The 23,412-nt window shown below is 38.1% G+C and overlaps 1 protein-coding gene across 1 annotated transcript; it reads left to right on the forward strand.

Moving 5' to 3' along the window:
• The first annotated feature begins 11,308 nt into the window (after positions 1-11,308).
• On the forward strand, positions 11,309-15,541 carry LOC135610317 (mitochondrial inner membrane protease ATP23-like). The gene is made up of 5 exons (XM_065104698.1): positions 11,309-11,508; positions 11,598-11,722; positions 13,331-13,468; positions 13,594-13,677; positions 15,181-15,541. Exons 1-5 carry the CDS (start codon positions 11,379-11,381, stop codon positions 15,313-15,315), a joined length of 612 nt encoding a protein of 203 aa, XP_064960770.1. The 5' UTR covers positions 11,309-11,378; the 3' UTR covers positions 15,316-15,541.
• The last annotated feature ends 7,871 nt before the right edge of the window (positions 15,542-23,412 follow it).

Consider the following 23,412-nt stretch of genomic DNA (forward strand, 5'->3'; position numbering starts at 1 on the left):
CAGAAGAAATAAACCTTATCTGATCTACAAGCGCTCCATCGTCGGATCTGGAATATCAATCTGCAAGGATCTGCAAAAAGGAACTAGATCATTCTCCTCTCTTCCTATCTTTTCACAGGACCACCTAGATTGATGGATTAGGGGATTAAGAGAGAGGGAGATTGAGAGGAAAACTTAATCTCTCACTTGACTCAAATTGAGAGAAAAACCTTAATCTCTCAATTGACTCAGATACTACTCAGATGCGCACTAACCCCTAGAGGTCCTATCTATCATATGCACACAGATGATATCTGATGATCTATTTAGCCCCTAGAGGTCCTGTCTATTTATAGGCGAGAGCAGAGGGTCTAGGATAAGTTATTATGAGAGTTCCTTCCATCAAGGTTATCTCCTAAAGAATCCTACTTTAATATGGACTTCTTTTCTATTGGCCAATAACCATAATCAGAATCCAATAATATCTATAATATATCTTACCTAATTAAATAGGGCCACATAATCTAACATTCTCCTACTTGGCCCAATAATTGGTAAGATACAAAAAGACTTAAAAATTAAAAATAAATAAACAAAATTTATTTAAAAATAATTTGACTCAATTGGATTCTGAAATTTTTGAAAAACTATATACACGCGCGTGAATTTTAGAAAATAGGCCAATAAGTCCAATAATAATAATAATACTACATTAAGTCTGACTAACAATATGAGTCATAGCGGTTGTATGCCATCAGTGTCACACTTCCTTCTATGTACCACAATACTATTAGCCTTTCCTAATGCAGTCCAAAATGACCCCTATAATTTGTCTTGTTAAGACAATCCTGTCATCACATTCAGCCATAATATGTACATATATAATTGTGAACAGGATAGCAGAAACAAATAACTTTAAGTACGTAAGTAAAAATGTCAATTATAGTGTCCACTCAAACATGCATCACCATATCCTTTATGGGTTGCTCACAAACCCAATCATAAGAACATGTTCTTTCAAAATACATTAGACTGTAAGTCCTAAGTGAATGGATCAGCAATCAATACAGTGGAACTCAAGTAATTAATTGACATTAGATGTTTTTGGACTCATCATCTCTAACCATCAAGTACTTTATACCATAATGCATATATATGCAATAGTACTTATCATTCTTAGAGAAGAAAACTACTGCAATGTCATAAAATATCTTCAACGACTTGGTAATTGAGTCTGACTACACCAAGCCCTGAGATAAAAATTTTGCAGTCACAAATTTGATTAGTGGCCTCAAAGCATGCCACAAAATCAGCTTTTATTATTAATAATAAATTACCTCTCTAATTACATAGATATTAACCGTAAAGTGGACTTCCTATTATCGAGATAATTTATATAATCATCATTTGAAAAAATACCATTATTTCAAGCTGATATAATTGCATACATGTGAGCATATAATCCTTTGTCCCTTCCGGATATCTTATTACTTTCTCTGTAGTCCTTTAATGTTTTTTTTTTTTTACTTCTGGGTAACTCCAATATATACCCAATATTTTAACTGTAAAACTGATATCTTTTCTAACACAGGTTTGAGCATAGACTTCCAACTGCGCATATACAAAGAATATCTTCATTATCTGATTCTTTTCAAGTCATTTTCAAGCATTTACTATTGACTAAAACTTTGCTTCTATGATTTACTGAACAAAGCTGTATATTAAAATCATTTCAAGACTCGGTTGATATATCCTTTCTAAGACAATCTTCATAATCATTGAGATCTATCCTTGAATTACTCAATGTTAATAATATAAGATGTCTCATTCATATCAACCATATTAAAACTCTTAGTGACAAATTCTTGATTTAATATAATAAATCAATATCACTATTGGTAAGGCAAAATATTATCCATATATAAGACCAATATAATAAACTTGCTCCCACTGATATAAATACTGATTAATAGTATTTACCTTAAATATGAAATAATGATATCAAGAACCTTTATATATCATTACCTTGAAGCTTGTTTAAGGTCATAAATGGATTCTTGAATTTGCATACCAAACTTTATATTTCTTTCATTTTCTTTTAGAATAAATCATGTAGAGTAACCCATATAAAGCTAGATCTTTTAAAAAAAAATATTTGACTTTATATTTCTTTCATTTTCTTTTAGAATAAATCATGTAGAGTAACCCATATAAAGCTAGATCTTTTAAAAATATATATATTTGTATATCATTATGATATAACTTAAGCTCATAATGAATCATTAATGTCATGATGATTCTTAACGAGTTCATTAAAAATCTCGTTATGGTCGATGCATTCCTTACGAGTAAAACTTTTAACCACAAGTCTGACCATTATATCGATATTGTCCTTTGAGCCACATTTATATAATAGACTCTTTTACAATTATTGGACAATTCGATAAATTTATCAGACACCATTCTGATTATTAATTTTAACTCTTCTTTTATTGCATCATATTACTTTTCAGAATCATTACTTTTCATGACCCATGACAACAATAAGGGATCCATTCTGATTCCTATATCATAATATAATTCTTGTAGATATACAACATAATAACCATAAATGACATGATTCCTTCCCCTTTGAGATATTCTCAAAGTTATCCATTATGGTTATTCTACAAGACCATTAATAATGATATTAATATAATGTGGGAGTTTAGTAATGTTATTTTGTTGTTCACTTTTATCAAATCATTTAATGATTTGAGTAACAACAATCTCTCGAATAATAAAGGAGTATTTACTTATATCTCCTCTACATCAAAAAATTAAATTTCGAGATTTTCACTCCCACTGATTTGCTATTTTATAGGAATCTTATGTTACCAGATTTAATTGTCCTCGTACTATGATTAGAGCAATAAAATATGTACCCCTTTTAAACTTTTCTGAATAGATAATAAAATATTCAGAAATAATTATTAAATCTAATTTTCTTTTATGTGAGTTGAAGATCCTTATCTCCATAGGACAATCTCAAATATGTAAATATCTTAAGTCATGTTTCCTATCATTTCATAACTTAAAAGAAGTCATGTAATTTACTTACTAGGAACACCATTCAAGATATACATAGTTGTCCTTGAGCTTCCTCTCACATTGATTTGGGTACAAAAGAATAATCTTATCATTTCTCCTAATCATATCTATAAGGTACAATGATATCTTTCAGTAATCATATTCTACTGTAACACATCTGGTAAATCATATACCTTATTTTTTCAAGAATCTAGCAAAATAATTATAATTGGGTTCATCATAAATACCATAAAATTTATCACCCTTGTCAGATATGATGATATTGACTTTTCTATCTAATTGTCTATCAACTTCATTTATATACACTTCAAGAGTGTAAATGGTCATAGACTTTACATGAATTAGATATATATAATCATATCTCAACAGATTATTTATATGGTGATAAAATGTCTCTCTTTAATGAGACCAAAGCATATAGAGATAAACATAACCTCAAGGAGTTTATAAAACTAAATTTTACTTCAATATTTAATTATATGATCATTGTAAACTTATGATTCATATTAATTCTGCATAGACTATTATACAGAATTCAAAGGTTAATTTTATTGAATCATAGTAAGTCTACAACCACCAAAAAAGAAATAATATTATAACAATTCTAGGTAAAAGAACTTAAATTCCCAGAATTATAAGAACATAACATGGATTCTCAAGATTTATCAAATTGAATCATCTTTAGATATAAGCGATAAATACAAACTAATATCGCTTTTACTTTAAGACGATTCCCTACATTGATAAATATCTCATTCTCTTTTGGTTTTATCCCAATATCTATTATTGGTAACATATGATGAAGCATCAAATTAATCCATCAATAATATCCATAATATTTGATTTGAACTATACAAAGGTTATAATTATACCCTTTTTTTTATTTCAAATCAAATCTTATAGTATATTTCTTCTTCACATAATTTTATTTGCTACAAAAGTAACACTTTATTATGAAGATATTCTTTTATGAGTTTACATAATAATTATAAACTCAGATGGAATTACACTTCATACTTATTTTAGTGTTACTTACTCCTTGAGTAGTACTCAAAATGTTATGAGTCTTGAGCTTACAGCTTTTATCATTTATTTTGAGGATATAATCTTAAATTCCTCAAATATTATCATTTTAAGATTTCAACTAATGACTTATCAGACAATTTAAATTGATCCTTAGATATTCTTATGCGCAAGTTGTAAACTGTACTGAAGTCTAAGTATCATAAAATTGAGTATTTCATGCCTTTCTTGATCAGTCACCTCAATTATTTATTTTACAGAACTTTCAATAATTATGTTCTGTTCAATTAATCTGATCAAGATCTCACTCACTCAATACAACTTGTATATGCTCAAACCATTTATTTCAGAAAGTATAGGGACATTTACAGAAACACAATAAAGGAAGTGCCACAGTAATAATATAACATTAATGCTTTGAGTTTCCAAAATGTGATGAACTATTGATATCATCTATATTTCACCTTTGGGTAAAATATTGACATATCTAGTGTTCACTCAAAATCACTTATGGAGGACTGATACCATTCTTGTGGAATAGTGTTGTTACCTTTGGGTATACAACCCTAAACTGCAAGAATATCCAAAATAGTATCATCCTTCCCCATCACATAATTATTTGAAATAGATTCTCCTTTGGGATTATCTAAATCTCATAATTATATGTGCCATCGTGAATATTATTTTATTTAATGTCATTTAGGATGAATTCCATAATGTATTTTATAGATTATTAGTCCAGGTCACTTTGGTGGCTACAAGCCCAATACAAAAATATAAAATACAGTCTAAAATATCCTATGAAAGACATGAACTTTATTGTAATTCATATCCCATAAGCCTATCATCCCAGGCTACTTCGGTCAGATAAAACTTAAGAAGATAAATTACAAATAATATTCACTAAATTCCTTTATCCTGATTCATGCTGCCATTATGAATATTATTTTATTTAATATTATTTAGGACTAAATACATAATGTATTTTATAAATTATCAATCCAGGTCACTTTGGTGGCTACAGGACCAATACAAAAATATAAAATACAATCCAAAATGTCCTATAAATGATAAGACCTTTATTGTAATTCATATCACAAAAGTTTATTATCCAAGGTCACTTTGACAGCGACAAATCAGATAAAACTTAAGGAAATGAATTACAAATAATATTCATCAAATTTTTTAATTTATGCTAAGCAGTTCAATAATAGAATAACAACCATAATAATTATTGAACATTAATGCTAAGCAATTTCAATAATAAAATAACCATAATAATTATTGAACATTAATGCTAAGCAGTTCAATAATAGAATAACCATAATAATTATTGAACTTTAATTAGCAAAAGAAAACTCATATGATAATCATGATAATATATAAATCATGTCTTCATTGCCTTCATGTCAAAAGTAAACATAATTTCATAATTTTAAATATATACATGTGAATAACTAAATAAATATCCAAGAACAATAATTGGATTTTATTTATCACATGTATAATCAATAATTCATATGAGAAAACTATAAAGTAACCATAATTTATATTTTTTTAATCAAAAATTAAATCTAATCAAATAACCAAAATATAATCATGATTAAATTCAATCATAATTATAATAAATCATATTTATCAATTTTATAATTGAGAATATAACTTCAAATTCTCAATTTGAATAAAATTGTAAATATATGATAGGATATAAATTGAAATTAAGAAATTCACGAAGGACAGAACTGTAATTTGGCAAAATTAGACCCGAAGGTAAAACTGTAAATATGTTGACAGAACATAAACTGAAATTACGAAATTTGCAAAGGGCAGAATTGTAATTTTGCAAAACCCTAACCTCGAGGTCAAAACCGTAATTATGCCAAAACCCTAATCTGCCTGTGCGTGCGGCGCGACCGTTGCGACGTGCGGCGCGGCCGTTGCGACGTGCAGCAATGTCGCCGCATGCGGCGCGGTCGTTGCGACGTGCGGCGTTGCCGCCGCTTGCGCGCGACCGCTGCGGCCTTTCCTGCCTGCGCACGGCGCGCACGGCTGGCCGCGGCTGTTGCCAGCGCGCGGCCGCTGCCGCCGCGGGAGGCTGCCTCTGCCCACGTGCGGCCGCTACGGCGGTTCCTGCCCGCGCGTGGCCGCCGCTTGTGCACGGCCTACCCACGAGCGGCCGCCGCCGGTGCGCGGTTGCCATGCCGCGGCGCTGCCTGTGCCGCCTGTGCCCACGCGCGACCGCTGCCACTACTTGCTCGCGCTTGGCCGCCGCCTTGGCACTTAGCGCGGCTGCCGCTGCTCGCGCTTGGCAGCGGTTGCCACCATCTGCGGCCACCGCCCTTCCGCAAACGCCTTCTGCGGGCACCACCATTATGCGTGAGGGCAGCCATCGCCTTCCACGATCACCGCGTTCACAGGCGATGCGGGATGCCCGTGGTGCCACCACCGCTCTCAAGCGAACCTTTGCCTGCGCACGACCGTGATGCGCGGCTGCGGGGTGGTCCACGGCCCTTTGTCGACAACGATCAACAAAGATGATCATCTCAATAACATCGATGATAATAAACAGTAAATTCATCGATCAAACATAAAATTATACATTGCTCATAATCAATAATAGAGCAAATCATATAGAAAGAAAATAGATCAATAATATCCGACGAATCATTCAAGCATCGTAAAGAACAATAATAGATCTAATATATTTGATCTCAAGAACCTGGCTCTGATACCAATTGTTAGCATAAAATCTGTAATCATACTATCTATAATGCGGAAAAACTTTTATACCAAGATTGAAATCAAATAAATTGGATCTAACAATATTACGATGCAGACCTTTCTTGTTGTTCAGAAGAAATAAACCTTATCTGATCTACAAGCGCTCCATCGTCGGATCTGGAATATCAATCTGCAAGGATCTGCAAAAAGGAACTAGATCCTTTTCCTCTCTTCCTATCTTTTCACAGGACCACCTAGATTGATGGATTAGGGGATTAAGAGAGAGGGAGATTGAGAGGAAAACTTAATCTCTCACTTGACTCAAATTGAGAGAAAAACCTTAATCTTTCAATTGACTCAGATAATGCGCACTAACCCCTAGAGGTCCTATTTATCATATGCGCACAGATGATATCTGATTATCTATTTAGCCCCTAGAGGTCCTATTTATCATATGCGCACAGATGATAAGTTATTAGGAGAGTTCCTTCCATCAAGGTTATCTCCTAAAGAATCCTACTTTAATATGGACTTCTTTTCTATTGGCCAATAACCATAATCAGAATCCAATAATATCTATAATATATCTTACCTAATTAAATAAGTCCACATAATCTAACAGTTGGAACATGTTGAGGTGAGGCTTCTTCTAAGCAACGCGGTGTCGATGAGCGCGAGGCGGCAGGGCTTGGTGCGGCCGTAGGCCTCCTCGTCCTTGGCGAGTAGCTCATGCCCCGTCTCCACGCACCGCAATCGCCCGCCACCCAGGTCCAAGAAGGTAGGCTCACCCAGGAGGAAGGCGCCCTCCTTCTCCTCCTTCATCACCACATCCTCTTTGCCACTAGCATCCCTCGTTCTCGTCGTCGTCTTCTTCCGGATGGGGGAACGGTGCCGCTCCGCCTCTCCTGCAGTAGGGGTAGGGTTTTGGGGCGGCGTTCCACCTGCTGCAGACGTCATCTTCCCTCCCTCCGTACCTGAGATAGGGTTTTTGGTCGCAGAGGCTACAGTTAAAGGTTACCGCGTGAGTCGCGCGCATCGATGTAAGGAATGGGCCGGGCCGGTTCGCCCGGTCCGATTCGTGCTGACCCGCACACCGCCAACCCAACGGATTTTGATAAGCTTTTTGTACCTCTATTATTATTATATATAGAGAGCAAATTCCTAAAAATTTCGGAATTTTCTGATTAATTCTCTTCTTCGTTTTCTTTTTTTCTCGTGCCTTCAGTTTTCTTTCCGCTCGATTATGTGTCGTAAGAGATGTGATCATCAATTTTCTTTTTGTACGATTATATGCATTTGTAAGAGACGTGATATTTCGTTTTCTAAGAGATGTGTTCTTCATTTTTCTTTTCGCACCTTCTCCATGATTATATGATTATATGTATTGTAAGAGAAAAAAAAATTTTATCCTTTGCATTGGACCACGATATCTTATGAATTAGTCCAACAAATCAACTGTTATGTCATATGCAATGTTTTTCTTATACATCCACAAAAATATCTTAAGCATATATAAAAATATTATGATCGACTTTAAATCAAATCCAGACTAACTTATTGTTCTTATCTAAATTTTAAATAAACATTATTATTATTAGTTTTGAAATAATAATATACAAAAATAATAATAATTCCCACATCGACTACACTATTTTTAAATAAGATTATAAACAAGATTCTCTATAAGTGATATGCTATTTTATTCACTATAACATTCATTCTCGATTAACGATTCTTGTTATGAATGCTAACAAAAAGCATGTCATTCACCATTCAACATGCATTATCCACATAGACCAACAAAAGATCTTAATTTCTTCATGTATGAGTATATTAGTTTAAAATAAACAAGACTATATGGGTTATACCCTGCTTGCTTATTTTCCAACCATTAAAAACTATCAAAAATCTTAATCCAAATGCGAAATCTCGATGACAATTATTGCACAAAGTGATCAAAACCTCATCAGATTATCAGAGGAAAGCTTAGAAGAATCATGGCTGAAATTTACTGAAAATTGATTACAGAGACCTCCACGGCGCCCAAGGGTTGTAGACGAGAGAGAGAGAGAGAGAGAGAGAGAGAGAGAGAAAACATCCCCCTTTGTAACGTTTGTCGTCACCTGCAATGCACCGCTCCACGCGTCTTTCACCTTTCCCTTCCCCCCCTGAGAGCTCCGACAAAAGCACCCAGCCATTTTCAGATACGTAAAACATCCTCCTCTGCATCTTTTGTCGTTGCCTGCAATAAATCGAATGGCATCGCTCCATGCATCCATCACCCCTTCCCTCAAAAAGAGATGCAATGTACTTAACTAAATGTACTGTTCACTTTAATAGATAAAAGATACAAAAACCAATTTTCTTTTGGGACCACATCATCCCTTAAGGCTTAGATCCAAACCCTAACCCTAACCGTAACCGTAACCCTGAATTCAGACTATCCACAAAAATTGGTACCGTCAACCAAAATGAAAATGAAGCAACCAACTTCCACTCGGACGACAAATGATTCGTTTTTCATTATCCAACTCCTAACCCCCCTTCGATTTTTGTTAGCTTTTTGTTAGCATTCATAGCATCTCCCTATTAACACAATTTATCTCACACGTGATTTTCTGTTTCATAAATTTTTACACATCAATCTTCGCACAATAATGAATATATTTTTAGGAATTGATGATTTTATATTCTGTTCTTTCGTTGCACATGTGATATCGCCCCCAAGATTTTTCAATAGTGTCCACATCCGTCACTTCATGTTGAGATCGGAAATAACCTCGTCAAGAGATTGGAAATAGCCTCGTCAACTCTCTGGTGAAGTTTGATGCTGTAAACCCCTGTATCAATGAATCAGTTAAAACCTCATAATCGGTAATGCTTAGATTGGTAAAAGGAAAACCGAAGCCTTCCTCTTGGCGATTCAGCCACATCGATGGAGAGGCAGGAAGGCGATGACAGTTGGTAAGTGTAAAAGGGCTCTGGGGAAATGCAGGCACAGCAAGATAGTTACCGATACGCGGACCGCCCAGTACCGGACGGAACGTGCTACAGTGCCACAATAAGAAAGAAAATATATAAAACTATTCGATACACCCTGGTGTACCGCTCGGTATGCCCTGGTGTACTGCTCAATACACCGGTACCGTACCATACCGAGTCAACCTCGAAACACTGGTATGATACGGTATTGCATACCTTGGTTTCTTCTTTCACAATCTTGAGTGTTTTTCTCTTCTCTCATGCACTCTAATTGCAATGTAATTTCTAAACATTACTAAATGAAATGAGGATGATGCTATGAACGTGAAAGATCTAAAAAAAAAAAAAGTTCACAAGTAGGCAGGTCAATGTGGAAGAGAAAAGCTAGTATCTAAGTCATTCCGCAAAACCAAACTTAATTTGTTGCATAAATAAAAAAAATCTGAATTATAGCTTCCTGGACTTACCTTGTGTTCAATCAGGCCACCCTTTCCCAAAGTAGTTTCTTTACCCTCCTCTGTGCCAGCCTTTCATATGAAGATTTAGAAACAAAATAACAAGCAAATTTACACCATATAAGGTCCATGGCAGTAAGATAACATGATATTAATGCAAAAGTTCCTCTAGGTGGCTCAAATCACTGACAAGATGAGAATGATAATATGAACGTGGAAAATCCAAAAGAAAAAAAGACAAGTAGTTATGTCAATAATGAGGAGAAAAACAAATATCTAAAGGTTGGTCTACAATACAGAACTTTATCCAATGTATAAAGTATAAACAACACAACATCACAAACATAGGCTTTAAAAGTACCTTGAATTCTGTCTGTTCACCCTTTTCTGACGTGGCTTCTTTACCCTTTTCCCTAGCAGCCTTTCCTATGAAGATTAAGAAACAGATAACAAGCAAATTTACACCATATCAGAGGCTTATGATAAAACAGGACGTCAAGCAGCTAAAAACAAGACCAAATTCGACCAAGGGGAAAGGACTTGCGGATGAAAGAGGAGCAGTGAGCAGTTTGGGGCACCAACCACACGCCATCTGTTTGAAATAATGTCTGAGAGAGCAGCAGCCCACCCTTCATTTATGTCCTGCTGAAACATAACATAAATGTTGGGAGTTCATGGAATGGTTATGAAGCACATTAATGTTGCCTGAATAGTAGAGGTTGGGAAAGCGCGCGCGCGCACACACACACACACATATATATATATATATATATATATGATTCTCTAAAAATAAGACATATACTTAAAATTAATTTTGATTATATATGAAAATAAGCTAATTAACCATATTATGGAATAAATAAGAGACAAGACATGAAGGCCACATTTTAGAAGATCCTATGCAAAATGAACCAAAATACATACCTTTTACTCAAACGTTGGGTCCGGGACCCGCTGCTCTGTTCCAATCGTGACACGGGTAGATTGGTCGAGACGAAACAAACAGGAGTAGAAAGGTGGTAATGACTGATGCGTGCTCTTAAGCCCCAAAGCTAAACCCTTCGACTCGTGCGATCGCGGCGCTCCAACAAATAGGAGCGATTCCACCGTCGTCTCTTCTCACCTTCGATGGAGGAGACGGCAGCGGCGGCAGAGGGCGTGCCCGTCCCGGACGCGAGAACGGGCGTGGAGGCGAGCACCCGCTACGGCGGGATGTCGATCAGGCAGTGCGTCGACAAGATCAACAAGAGCCTCGACCGTGCGAACCATGCGTAGCACGAATTTGAATCGATGCGTTGAGTTCTTGGATTACAACTGACTTCTGGTGATGTTTTGGGTTGTGGTCAGATCCCAAGGTGAGGTTTCTGAGGGAGCACATGATAGACGCCGGATGCCCGGTCTGGGTGCGTCTCCTTATGCCGCTCAACTGCAAGGATCAGGGCTTCGCCGGCGGTTATACCAGCGGCAAAGGGGTTATCTTCTTCTTCTTCTTCTTCTTCTTCTTCTTCTTCTTCTTCTTCTTCTTCTTCTTCTTCTTCTTCTTCTTCTTCTTCTTCTTCTTCTTCTTCTTCTTCTCACAAAGTAGCTGACTAGTTTTTATATCCTTAATTCTTTGATGTCTTTCACTTCTCAGTTGAGATTTACTGACCGGTATTGGAGCATTCTGCCTCATTTGCTTTTAGTTCTTGCTATAGTATTAGCCGCTGGCATATCTCAGTCTTTTGGCTCTTTTGTTAATTTTGATGTAGAGGAAACTTTTGGACCAATTCTTGACGTGATTTATGTCTAGTATTTCTTTTCAGGTGCAAAAGAAGCTCAAACTAAGTAAAGCTCTCCAATTAAAGGTTTTAACTAATAATGGTTTGATTGACAACCAAGGACAAATCATCAACCCATGGAACAAAAAGGGGAACAAACCTCAATGAACTTACATAATGCGAACTCGACTGTATAGTGAAACCAAAGAAATTAATTAGATGATTCAAAATAGTGGGCATTTTATAGGATGAGGATGGTACTGAAAGTGGAATGAAAATATTTATATTGGCGACGGTTTAGACATAATGCCAATACAGTATGGATTGAAGGGAGGTGGCTTGGACATGTCCAAAGGAGATTTTGAATGCTATGGCATGATGATGAGCTAATACATATCAGTGGCATCAGGAGTGGTAGACAAATGGCCATAGAACTTCTGTTAGAAGCTAATGTTGCTTCCTCTAAGCCCGCTCGATGGCATGAAGTGGTCTGAATAGAGCTTTTTTGGTTGTCAATCTGACTATAAATTGAAAATAACTAGACTTGGATTTATTTTAGTAGCCTTCTGGTCCATAGTGGACATAATCATCTTCTTCATGCTTACTAAATTTGTTACTGTTGTTGATGATGATGATGATGATTCATAAAATAGATTCGATGTGTGACAAAATGAGTTACATCAGTCGCTTAATTTTCTTCCTTGTGCAAAATTGACTTGGGGATAAACAAGAACTTTTAGAAACATAATGAAATCAGAGTCAACATCTTTCACAAGCTCCTAGGACTTTCTGAAGTTCAGACTTGAAAAAGCTCATCCTAAATGTAGGACCTTAATGAAGACTTAAAAATAAGATGAAATAATTTAAAAACATCTAACAATCCAACTCAAACTGAATTTGTTAACTAATTTAAATCAAACTATCAAAGCAAAACTTCTAATACATTAATTTCCTTTGTGGAATCGGCCCACAAGATCACAGTTCATATTTTGAGATGTTAAGTAGTTCTGCAGTCCATGGTTTACAATATCGTACCGTACCGTATCGTTCGGTACGGGCAATATGAATCGGTCTGATAGAGGACCGATACGAGTGGTACATCGGTTTACCTTAGTGTATCGTGTGTCGGTATAGCTCGGTACAGCTTGGTACGTACCGTACCGATGGCTGATCGGTACACTGGTACAATATGGTATTCAGAACCTTGCCGCAGTCCTATTATAGTTTATAATTTAAGTTTTACAATTGCTAACTATCCTTGTTGTGATAATTAGGTAAGAATTACTTTCTATTTTTGACAAGTTTTTTTCCCAATCATTTCAGATAGCAATTTGTTGCAATCATATGACTTTCCAAGATGAAATAAATCAAGTCCTTATTCATGAGTTGATCCATGCTTATGATGATTGCCGTGCAAAGAACATCAACTGGAAAAATTGTTATCATCATGCTTGCTCTGAGGTAAAGTGAAGCTTCAGAAAGGCAGAAGTTTTGCATTTCATAATCATTTTTTTAGCAGGAAAGTATGCAATTGTCTTTTCTTGTGAGACAGTATAAATAGGCAAGTGTCCTTCGTGTTCATTCAGATTCGTGCTAATCACCTGAGTGGTGATTGCCACTACAAACGCGAACTGCTACGCGGATTCATGAAAATACGAGGTCATGAACAAGTGAGTTTTTTTTGTTCTGGATCTTAGATGATCAGTTTCTTTTATTCTCAGAGCATGAGAATTGCAATATGCTTGATTCCATTATATTACAAACATATTCTGCAAATTTTGAATATCTATGTTGATAATATTGATTGCAACTTATTGTTATAATGAGCACATATGTATAAGTAATTTAACTAGTCATGTTGCTACTTGTTAATTGGTAATAGTTTACCGGATGTTAGTGATGTTCTGAAAAGCTTCTATGGATATGCGGGCAGTCAATCTACTAAGTTTATGTGCTTTAAGTGCAGTCTACTGCTTCCGGAAGTGATAAGTTAGATATACATGTCCCATCGCATGGAGATGCATTAACCTCATTATGGTTTGGTTCAAGGATAACTGTACTGAATGGCATCAGTCTCCTGTGTATCGTTCCACAGACCTAATTATTGTGAAATATGCAGTGCTGATGGCAGCTACTTGGTTCTTAGGCATATTGCCTAAATGGGACATTCAGTCCTTGCTAACTCAGCCAACACTCCATATTAACCATTTTTTTCCTTCTCTTATCATGATGTCAACCTGTGTTGCCCCATCCTCACAACGAGCATTTCCCTTGTGCTAGTGTCTGTGTGCGGAGTAACTGATGCCTGAATCACTCCATTGAGGTTGACAAAGCTGGATCAGTAGCACTGTCATCATCATCTGTGATTCATCAGATGTGTGGTGGTTTTTACTCCCTTAATTCCTTCATTGGCCATCTTGATCTTCTATGCTGTCTTGTTAAAGAGGTGTTTTTCTCTGTTATCTTGTATAATGGAAATGCGTCTGTCATGGCTACGAATCATGCAGCCGTTGATGATGCCAGGAATGCTGGTGATATTTAAATCCTCAGATTCAATCATAACTACCCGGCTTGGATCTTTATTTTGGACCCAGATAGAAATAGTAATGGATATTGCCATACCCACCCTGCAGCTTTCTCTAATACATGGGGAATGAGGTCATCCAATAAATGTTTCATTTGCAACAACTTAGAAAATCCATAGATTCTCATGTTTATTCCCTTGCAAACATTAACAAATTGAAATTTGTGGAGTTTGTCATAGAGAACACCAAAGACTTTGATTTACTGATGGATAGCTGATGCTGGTTTTTATGGTTTTTATGTTTTACTCTCATCGAATTCGCCAAAATATCGAGCAGTGTAAATAAGATAAAACAACACTCATCTTTTTATTGATTTAATTTTTCTAGAAACCTGAATGTAGACAATCTAGCGAGCTAAATAAAGCTGGCTCCTCCAGTTGGTGGTACTATGCTTATCTGTTTATTCTGGTGGCACAAACCTTCTTTGCTGATCGATGCAATCTATTTGTCCAGATCATTTTCTGTTTTCTTGATTTCTCAGCATACCAAGTTTTGTTGTTATATGATAATGGTTATGATTTCTGACCTAGAGTTGCTTAAATCACTATTTATTCTTACTTTGCTTGCCTCTGCTTGGAATGCTTAAAGGAATGTGTCAAAAGGCGGGCTTTAAAGTCGGTCCAAATTAATCCACACTGCTCAGATGCAGCTGCAAGGGATGCCGTCGAAGCTGTCTGGGATATCTGCTACAATGACACTTACCCCTTCGAGAGAGCTCCGTAGATTCAATTCTAAACTGCATCACTTGAACCATCCCACTATTGCTCTTTCATGTGGGAATTCGTTTGTTCCATCCATTGGTTGGTAATTCTATGAAGTCTTGGACATCGGCCTTTTCTCTGTTCACCCGGTGCCTACGTCATCGGTGCCTACGTCATCGACTTGAACAGAAATGCTGATTTTTATATGTTGGAAGCTCATTTATTGATATTGTGATCCTGTACACCAATTCATGGGGGTAAAGCAAAGACGTTCATTGCATCAAACAGATGGATATGTCCAGGGATCATTGTTAGCTAGATAGCTTGCTGCATACAATACATGGAACTTGTTAACACGACAGACAGACAGACGAGATACAATGGTTAACCGCCGCCGTTTGTTTGATATTAATTTCCTCACAGGAAAACATTTAGGTCATTAGTTTTACTGACGAAAATATAAAAAATGATAGATAAAAGAGTAATTTTAATTATACAATTATATTTTTGGTGATGATGAACGATGATATCGTTGGAGATCGTAAGTGGTTATTGTGAATGAGGATGGAGAACAATCAAGAGAGGTGAAATAAAAGGATAAAAGGAAGAGGAAGACTTAGATGTCGTTGGTGTCGCTTGGTAATTGTGTCGGCGTAGACGTAGATGTAGGGCAGTGAAAGGATTGCTCAGCATCTGCATCAACACCAATGTCGATGCAAAGCAACTGTGTCAGCGTCGACGTAGATGCAGAGCAGTGAGAGGATTGCTCAGCATCTGCATCGACGCCAATGCCGATGTAGAAAAACATTAACATAATTGTCGAGCAATGCATGCAAATGCCAAGCGACCCTTTTGTCGCTCTGCATCTACGTTGGCATCGTTCGGCAATTACTTCGGTGTCAACGTAAATGCAAAGCGACAAAAGGGTTGCTCGGCATTTGCATCTGCATCGACGTAATTATCGAGCAACACTGACGACATCTGCATCGTCGTCTTCCTCCTCTCTCTTTGTCTCACATCTCGTAGTCGCTCTCCCTCCTCATCCACAACAATCACTCAGTAACCCCAATGATGTCGTTATCCACCACCATCGAAAACGTAATCGGAACATTGAAATTATTTTTTTGCTTATTGTTTTGATACTTTCTTCTATAAATATAAAATCAATGAGATTGAGATAAATAGAGTTAGATATTTTACTTTCATAATTATAAGGATTCTAATATAAATTTTTTTTAATTTAAAAACTAGTATTCACTAAAAGATCTAACTACAATAGTTAGTTTAATAGGTAATTAGGCCTCACATATGTCTTGTGTTGTGATGTCTCGTTATCATTCACTTGTGACTGAATAAAAAAGTAACCTTCCTTTTGCATTGACTGTGTTACTTTTTTAAACGTCTCTCCTTTGAAACATATAATCATAATCAGTGAAGTTTTCACCCCAACTTGGAGTAATTCTCTAATAGATGAGGTCGCTTCTCCATCAACGTTGTCGCCTACTCCCCTGAGTAGCGAAGGTACAGTACCACGTACTGCCTGCTTCGTTCCTTGGTTGTGCACTCTTGCATAACCCGAAGTCCTTCACTTTCAACTATCTTGATGAGAAACTTGTTGACACCGGTCTTACGAAGTTTCTTGGCCTTTGCCCTTCAGCCTTGTCTCGGTACTTGGAGATTGCCTCTGCATACTCCACCTTCTCGGCTCCTTTCACGACCAAGCGCTCTCCCTCCATGAGAGCAAGGGATCAATGACTTTCACGGAAGTCCCGCCTCTGTGGTACCATGTCGCTGCCATGTCCATGGCCCTACTATCCGTCGCCTCGCATCTGCATCCCGTTTCTTCACGATCAGTAGATATGTCTCCGTGGCACTCCTCTGAGTCCACCTACATTATAACTAATGCTTGATTTTGGGTAGCTAAGTCCCTCTGGACTCGTCGTCGCTTCCTCGCCCCTTTCGACCCCCTGCTTCAACACCTCTGTGTTCTCCAAGCAGTCTGTTTGGTCGATGGAAAGACAGACTGCAACTCCCATGCATGGCCTCTGCCATCACGTTGTAGGGTTTGCACCGATTCTGTTCTCCTTAGCTTCCTTGGTAGCAACGTTCGCTTACTTGACCTTGTCTTCTGACTTGTCGGGCTCCCTTAAGTGAATATGAGCTCTGGAGCAATCCAACTCTCCAACTGCTTCGATCATACCTCTGTATGATCATGTCCCTCCCATGGGACTCACTGGTACTTGCATTCGAACTTTTCCCTTAGTGGAACACAGCCCCCATATGATGATGACCAAGGTTTTCATCCGATGCAAAATTCAATGCACGCACGGAAGACCTGCATCTGCGGTACCATGGCCTTCACTCCTTGAATCCATAGCCCTTCTTGCCGTCGTGTTGTTCACTGAAGTGGAGCTTCCAGTAGCTCCCGATCATACCTCTGTATGATCTAGTCCCTCACGGGACTATGTCGTGTGTATCGCATTGCCACGAACTATTCCACCACGATCCGCTGCACCACATGCATTCTGATCCTTGTGGGATGAACTCGAATTGTGAACCCTTCATGTGTGGCCTCTGCCAATACATCACAGGGTCTCTTCCACCTTCGATTTTGTTCGCTCCTTTGGCAATCGACCTTCATTCACCCACTCTTGGGTCACACCTAGATGAAGCACTGCTCTAGGACAGTCCATCGCCTAGTAGCTCCCGAAGTCCACCGACTTCATTGTAATTTGTGCACCATTGTCTGGATCCTGGGCCTCTGCCCCTACCAGCACAATCTCAGCTGCGCACCGCTTCCTGCCTAGCAACTTGACTGGCAACACTATGGCATATTCTTCAAGAGTACCTGCCTCTGCGTCCTCTTGCCTCGTGCTAAGGCCTTATGAACCCAACTTCGCCTCCGCAAATTAAGTCACTTTAGTTCCTCCATCAAATGCTTTCCCGAGATAAGGTGCATGTGCCCAGAAGCTCCCTTCGTCTTTGGCACCATGCAAGATGAGTCCACTCCGTCAGAATGAAGGACCCATGGAACAACATGATCCTACTCTTGCCTCTGCAAGAGTTCATATCCTTGACCTCTGTCTAAGGAAAGCATTATGCCTCTGCTCCATGTTCCAACTTCTATGCTGGCTCCCTTCATGCGGCTTGGGTACTTCGCCAAGTTACACCCAAGTTGCTCTGCTCCTCGCTTTTGCATTGAGTCGATGGTGGCCCTCGCGCCCACTATTCCACGGGTCAGCCCTCCCTTGAGTCCGATCTCCATATCGACTCCAAGTGTGCCTTCGTTTGAGTTGCTTTGGGTCGCTCCCCCACTTGATCTCGCAATGCATCCACCAATGCATTCTCTCGAGCGAGATCGCAACGACTCCTCGCCGCTTGCTCAGTCCATTGAGCTTCGTGGAGTTGTTGTTTGTTGAGGTACTCCTCCTCAACATGTGAAGTCTGTCCCACATATTCCTCCCTCTGGAGAGCCGGGACTTATCCCTCTTGGATAACTGTCCCATTGGAGCAACATCTCTCTTCGTTTCGGAGACCACCATCCCCTTGGACTACTCTGATCTGCTGAACAAACTGTGCTTTGTTCTGCCTCCTGCAAATGCACTTGCTAGATTGCGACTCCACGTCAATACAGCCCCCGCTGCACCACTCAAGGCCTAGCAACATGCTGAACTCGTTGCACCCTTCAGCCTCCTACGGATGTATCCTTCACATGCCGAAGAGAAAGTTTCAATGCTCCATGGCGCCGAGTTTCAATCACCTTGGGATGGCCGCGAACATTCCATCGTCCGCATACAAGCCCATGCATGAGTACCAAATTCTTTGAGTTAGCAATTTCCCTCACCTCTGTGAGCTTTGCACAACTCTTTCGATCGCTGAGCAACTCATTCCACCTTGCATGGTCTCATCCTTTGCCAAGCGCCTCGCTTGCCTTGAGCACCATCAAGTATAGTTGTCAACGTTGAGCCGTAGCTCAAACTCAACCATCCCAACCTTTGTGCGCTTCGCATTCTTCCAAGCTTACCTGTTCTCGTGGTGCCTCTTGCGCGAAGGGTTGGCCATTTCTCTGAATGCCAATGTTAGATGCCCGCTCCTCCGAGCGACTCCTTTTCTCTACATCTCCATGCTCGTTTTCCCCCAAACGGTCGCGCGTGTGCTGACTGCCCTCAATGCAGCTCCGCTAGGTCCCCCACGTTTGCATGCTAAGTGTTTCTATGAATGCTTATCCCGCTCTGATACCATCTGTCACGGACTTAGCTGGTTTTGCCTAAGTCGTGCGGCACCCTTGCGTGTCCGTCCACAAAGGTCAGCCTCCCCGAAGCCTCCCATTGTCCCTTAGGACCAACAAAAGAGAGAACGGGTTAGAGAGAACGCCTCAATCGGGATCCACAAGCAAACATCTCCGAAAAACACGTCATAGACAATGCAAATTACAAACAGACTTTACAAGCTCTGAATAGTTGCACAATAAAGGGTAAAATGGTCCATTATAGATCGAAAATCTCTCACACGTGTCCACACGACACAACCTTTATTTATATGCCTAAAGCGACCACCAACTCTACTAAAATGAGACTATAAGCCTTCGGTCATCCCTCTACATGCTGTACAAAGCATGAACATCCCAAAAGACACGGACATACATAAACATTACATCAAACATCCTATTTCGAAGTTTGTCCGTGACAGTGCACCACCCCCCCCCCGCCGGACGGTTTCTATTCCCATCACCCCCGGTTTTTGTCGCCGCCTGCAACAGGGTTGGGGCGAGAGAGAGAACATTGCCCGGTTTTTGTTGCCGCCTGCAACAGATCGAATGGCACTATTCCCATCACCCCCGGTTTTTGTCGCCGCCTGCAACAGGGTTGGGGCGGACGAGAGAGAGAGAGAACATTGCCCGGTTTTTGTTGCCGCCTGCAACAGATCGAATGGCACTATCCATCACCCCAGCACTTCCTTCTTTCTCAAGCTACAACCCCGCCCCGCCCCCCCCCCCGCCCCCCTATTTCTACCACGTAAGGTAGAAGGTTTGGTGCAGTTCATAGACTTCCTCTACCTCTCAACAAACATCTCTTCCAATAAGAGTAAGTCTGAGTTTGCCTTCAGCAAACCATCTATGGTGAGAACTTGTTATTTGGTTTTGAGACTTTTATGTGGTTTTGTGGTTATTCTTGTTATTTCAGATAGTTTATTTCTTTTTTTTTTTTTTGTCGTGATACTGTTTGTACTTGTTTGTTATTCAGAACTTAAATGCTATGTCCTATGCAACAAATGATTCTTTGTACTATTTATACAAATGCTTGTTTAGGTAGTACGGATTGCTATTGTTTTGATGACATTGTTGCCCTTCCATTGGTTAAGCATCGGTTAAGCTTGATGATGTAAAATGATCATTGTCTGACGTAAACATCAAATCATTCTTTAGTTTTTTATTCTAATTTAGGGTTCTTATTTAATTGAGGCATTTAGGGGATATACAGTTCATTTTCTATGGGGAAAGAAATAATACATTCAAGAGGATTGCTTCTTTTCTCCCAACCTTTATTTTTTTTCTTCTTTCATAGTTTTGATGATTTACTCTTTTTTTCAAAAGTTTTGCTGTATTATTTTCTTCTTTGCTTCTCACTATCTTGTTTTTGAATTATGAAAAGGCTATGATGATAAATAAAAGTCAATAATGGATTGAGCAATCACCATGTAGACTAAGCATCTCTCCTCAATGCTCACTTTTTTAATCTTTAAAAGGATAATGGCAGGGCAGTTTGGATGGCCTTCATGGCAACCGCTGCAGCCATGCCTATATCTTAGGATGGGATTTGGGCAAAAAGAGGGAATATCTGTGGTCTGTTCTTGTGATTGACAAAGATAAATCTGAGCTTCCTATTTCTTATTTCGTAATGATTCTTTTGATTATTTTGACCATTTGAATGTTTAAAATCATTTATGCCTTATCAAGGTTTACTACACCTGTTTTCTCCATTTCTTTCTTTTCTAGGATCAACTATTTTTAACGTATTCATGGCATATTTGTTAAGTTGTGTTATTTTTTCTGAGGATCGGATGGAGTCAATATAAAAAAAAAAAAAAAAAGTTATTTGTTAACCAAAATGTTATGTTAATTTGATTTTTGTTTCAGTATTCATATGACATTCTTAAATGTTTACATGTTTTGTGTGCTTTCATAATTTTGTTTCCAGTTTTTTTTGTTCTCTGAGATTTGCATCACTTTAAGCTTGTATAGAAGTTTACATGTTATCTTCAACTTTATGTTAATTTTAGTACTTTTAAGGATTATGATCACACTGTTAAAAATCATTTTGAGAAAAAAAAAATAGCACTGAGGTTGTACTTAAAAATCATGTTTAGTACATCAATATTGTTTGAAGCAAAGAGGCATTTAATGGAGAGCGCATGTAGTTGTTGGGATTGTTATTGCTATTTTAGATATTTTGTTTCTTTTGTTTGCCATTGTGCTACTGGTTGTACTTGGTTATTCAGAGCTTGTATGATATGCCCCATACAACAAATGATTCCTTGTACTGTTTGCACTTATGTTTGTTCAGGTAGTAGGGATTTGGATTATGTAAAACGATCATTGTCTGCTGCAAATAACACATATCATTCTGTAGTTTTTTCCTTCCCTTTTAGGATTCTTATTTAGTTGATCTGAAAATGTGGATGGTTGCATCAAAAGGTAGAGATATATTGGTTTTAGCAACATTTTGGCATTTTATGGATGTTCTCTAGTAAGTGTTTTTCCTTGAATGATCGTATTCAATTATGCTACATTAGGGATTGTTTTGAACACATCCATGACTGAATGTGTAGTGATGAAAGTTAGGAAAATAATTCACCGAATTTATTGTTTGGGTTTACATACAGATGTTAAATTCCACTCCCCAATGATTGTGCAGGTGAGTTAAGCTAGTTCGTGTATTACATTTATTATTACTACAAAAGTAATCTCATGGTTGCTATATAATGGTTTGTGTCAAGATGTTTGATCGCCTTAGGATCTCAAGAAATATTATTTTTTGCATTTTATTGAAATGACATCTGGGCATATTGTGTGACAATAGAGGTCTTATTTTATAATTAGTTATGTTATGTGCACATTAGGATTAGGATTAATTTATACAAATTAGGATTTTCTCCTTTAAAATAAATATATAGTCATATGGTTTACCGACATATAAGATGTAAGAGGAAAGGCGGTGTGGGGAGTCTTAGATTTGTCATGGATAATTACATATTATCTCCTTTAGTTGATTAAGATTAGCATCTCGATCTTTATATTTTAAATAATAACATTGAGATTTTTACTTATGAAAGTAAAACATTTAAACCTTAATTCTCCTTATGTCATCAATTTTGTCATGAATGGAAAGGGTAAAAGGAAATTTTCATTTAAGCTTTCCTCCCTATGGACAGCTTAAACATTCATTCTCAATTGACGATTCTTATTATGAATGCTAACAAAAAGTATGTCATTCACCATTCAACATGCGTTATCCACATAGACCAACAAAAGATCTTAATTTCTTCATGTATGAGTATATTAGCTTAAAATAAACAAGACTATATGGGTTATACCCTGCTTGCTTATTTTCCAATCTTAATCCATATGCGAAATCTCGATGACAATTATTGCACAAAGTAATCAAAACCTCATCAGATTATCAGAGGAAAGCTTAGAAGAATCATGGCTGAAATTTACTGAAAATTGATTACAGAGACCTCCACGACACCGAGGGGTTGTAGACGAGAGAGAGAGAGAGAGAGAGAGAGAGAGAAAACATCCCCCTTTGTATCGCTTGTCGTCACCTGCAATGCATCGTTCCACGCATCTTTCACCTTTTCCTTCCCGCCGCCCCCCCCCCCCCCCCCCCCCCCCTCCTGAGAGCTCCGACAGAAGCACCCAGTCGTTTTTAGATACATAAAACATCCTCCTCTGCATCTTTTGTCATTGCCTGCAATAAATCGAATGACATCGCTCCACGCATCCATCACCCCTTCCCTCAAAAAGAGATGCAATGTACTTAACTGAATGTATTGTTCACTTTAATAGATAAAAGATACAAAAACCAATTTTCTTTTGGGACCACATCATCCCTTAAGG

The sequence above is a fragment of the Musa acuminata genome, chromosome BXJ1-2, assembly GCF_036884655.1.
Source record: "Musa acuminata AAA Group cultivar baxijiao chromosome BXJ1-2, Cavendish_Baxijiao_AAA, whole genome shotgun sequence".
NCBI classification, from domain to species: domain Eukaryota; kingdom Viridiplantae; phylum Streptophyta; class Magnoliopsida; order Zingiberales; family Musaceae; genus Musa; species Musa acuminata.

What these genes read in the sequence shown, in the direction of transcription:
- LOC135610317 (XM_065104698.1), top strand. Translation starts at nt 11,379, where the DNA reads ATGGAGGAGACGGCAGCGGCGGCAGAGGGCGTGCCCGTCCCGGACGCG. An exon ending in GATCAACAAGAGCCTCGACC is followed by an intron (nt 11,509 to 11,597) that starts GTGCGAACCATG and finishes GGTTGTGGTCAG; the next exon opens with ATCCCAAGGTGAGGTTTCTG. An exon ending in GTTATACCAGCGGCAAAGGG is followed by an intron (nt 11,723 to 13,330) that starts GTTATCTTCTTC and finishes CAATCATTTCAG; the next exon opens with ATAGCAATTTGTTGCAATCA.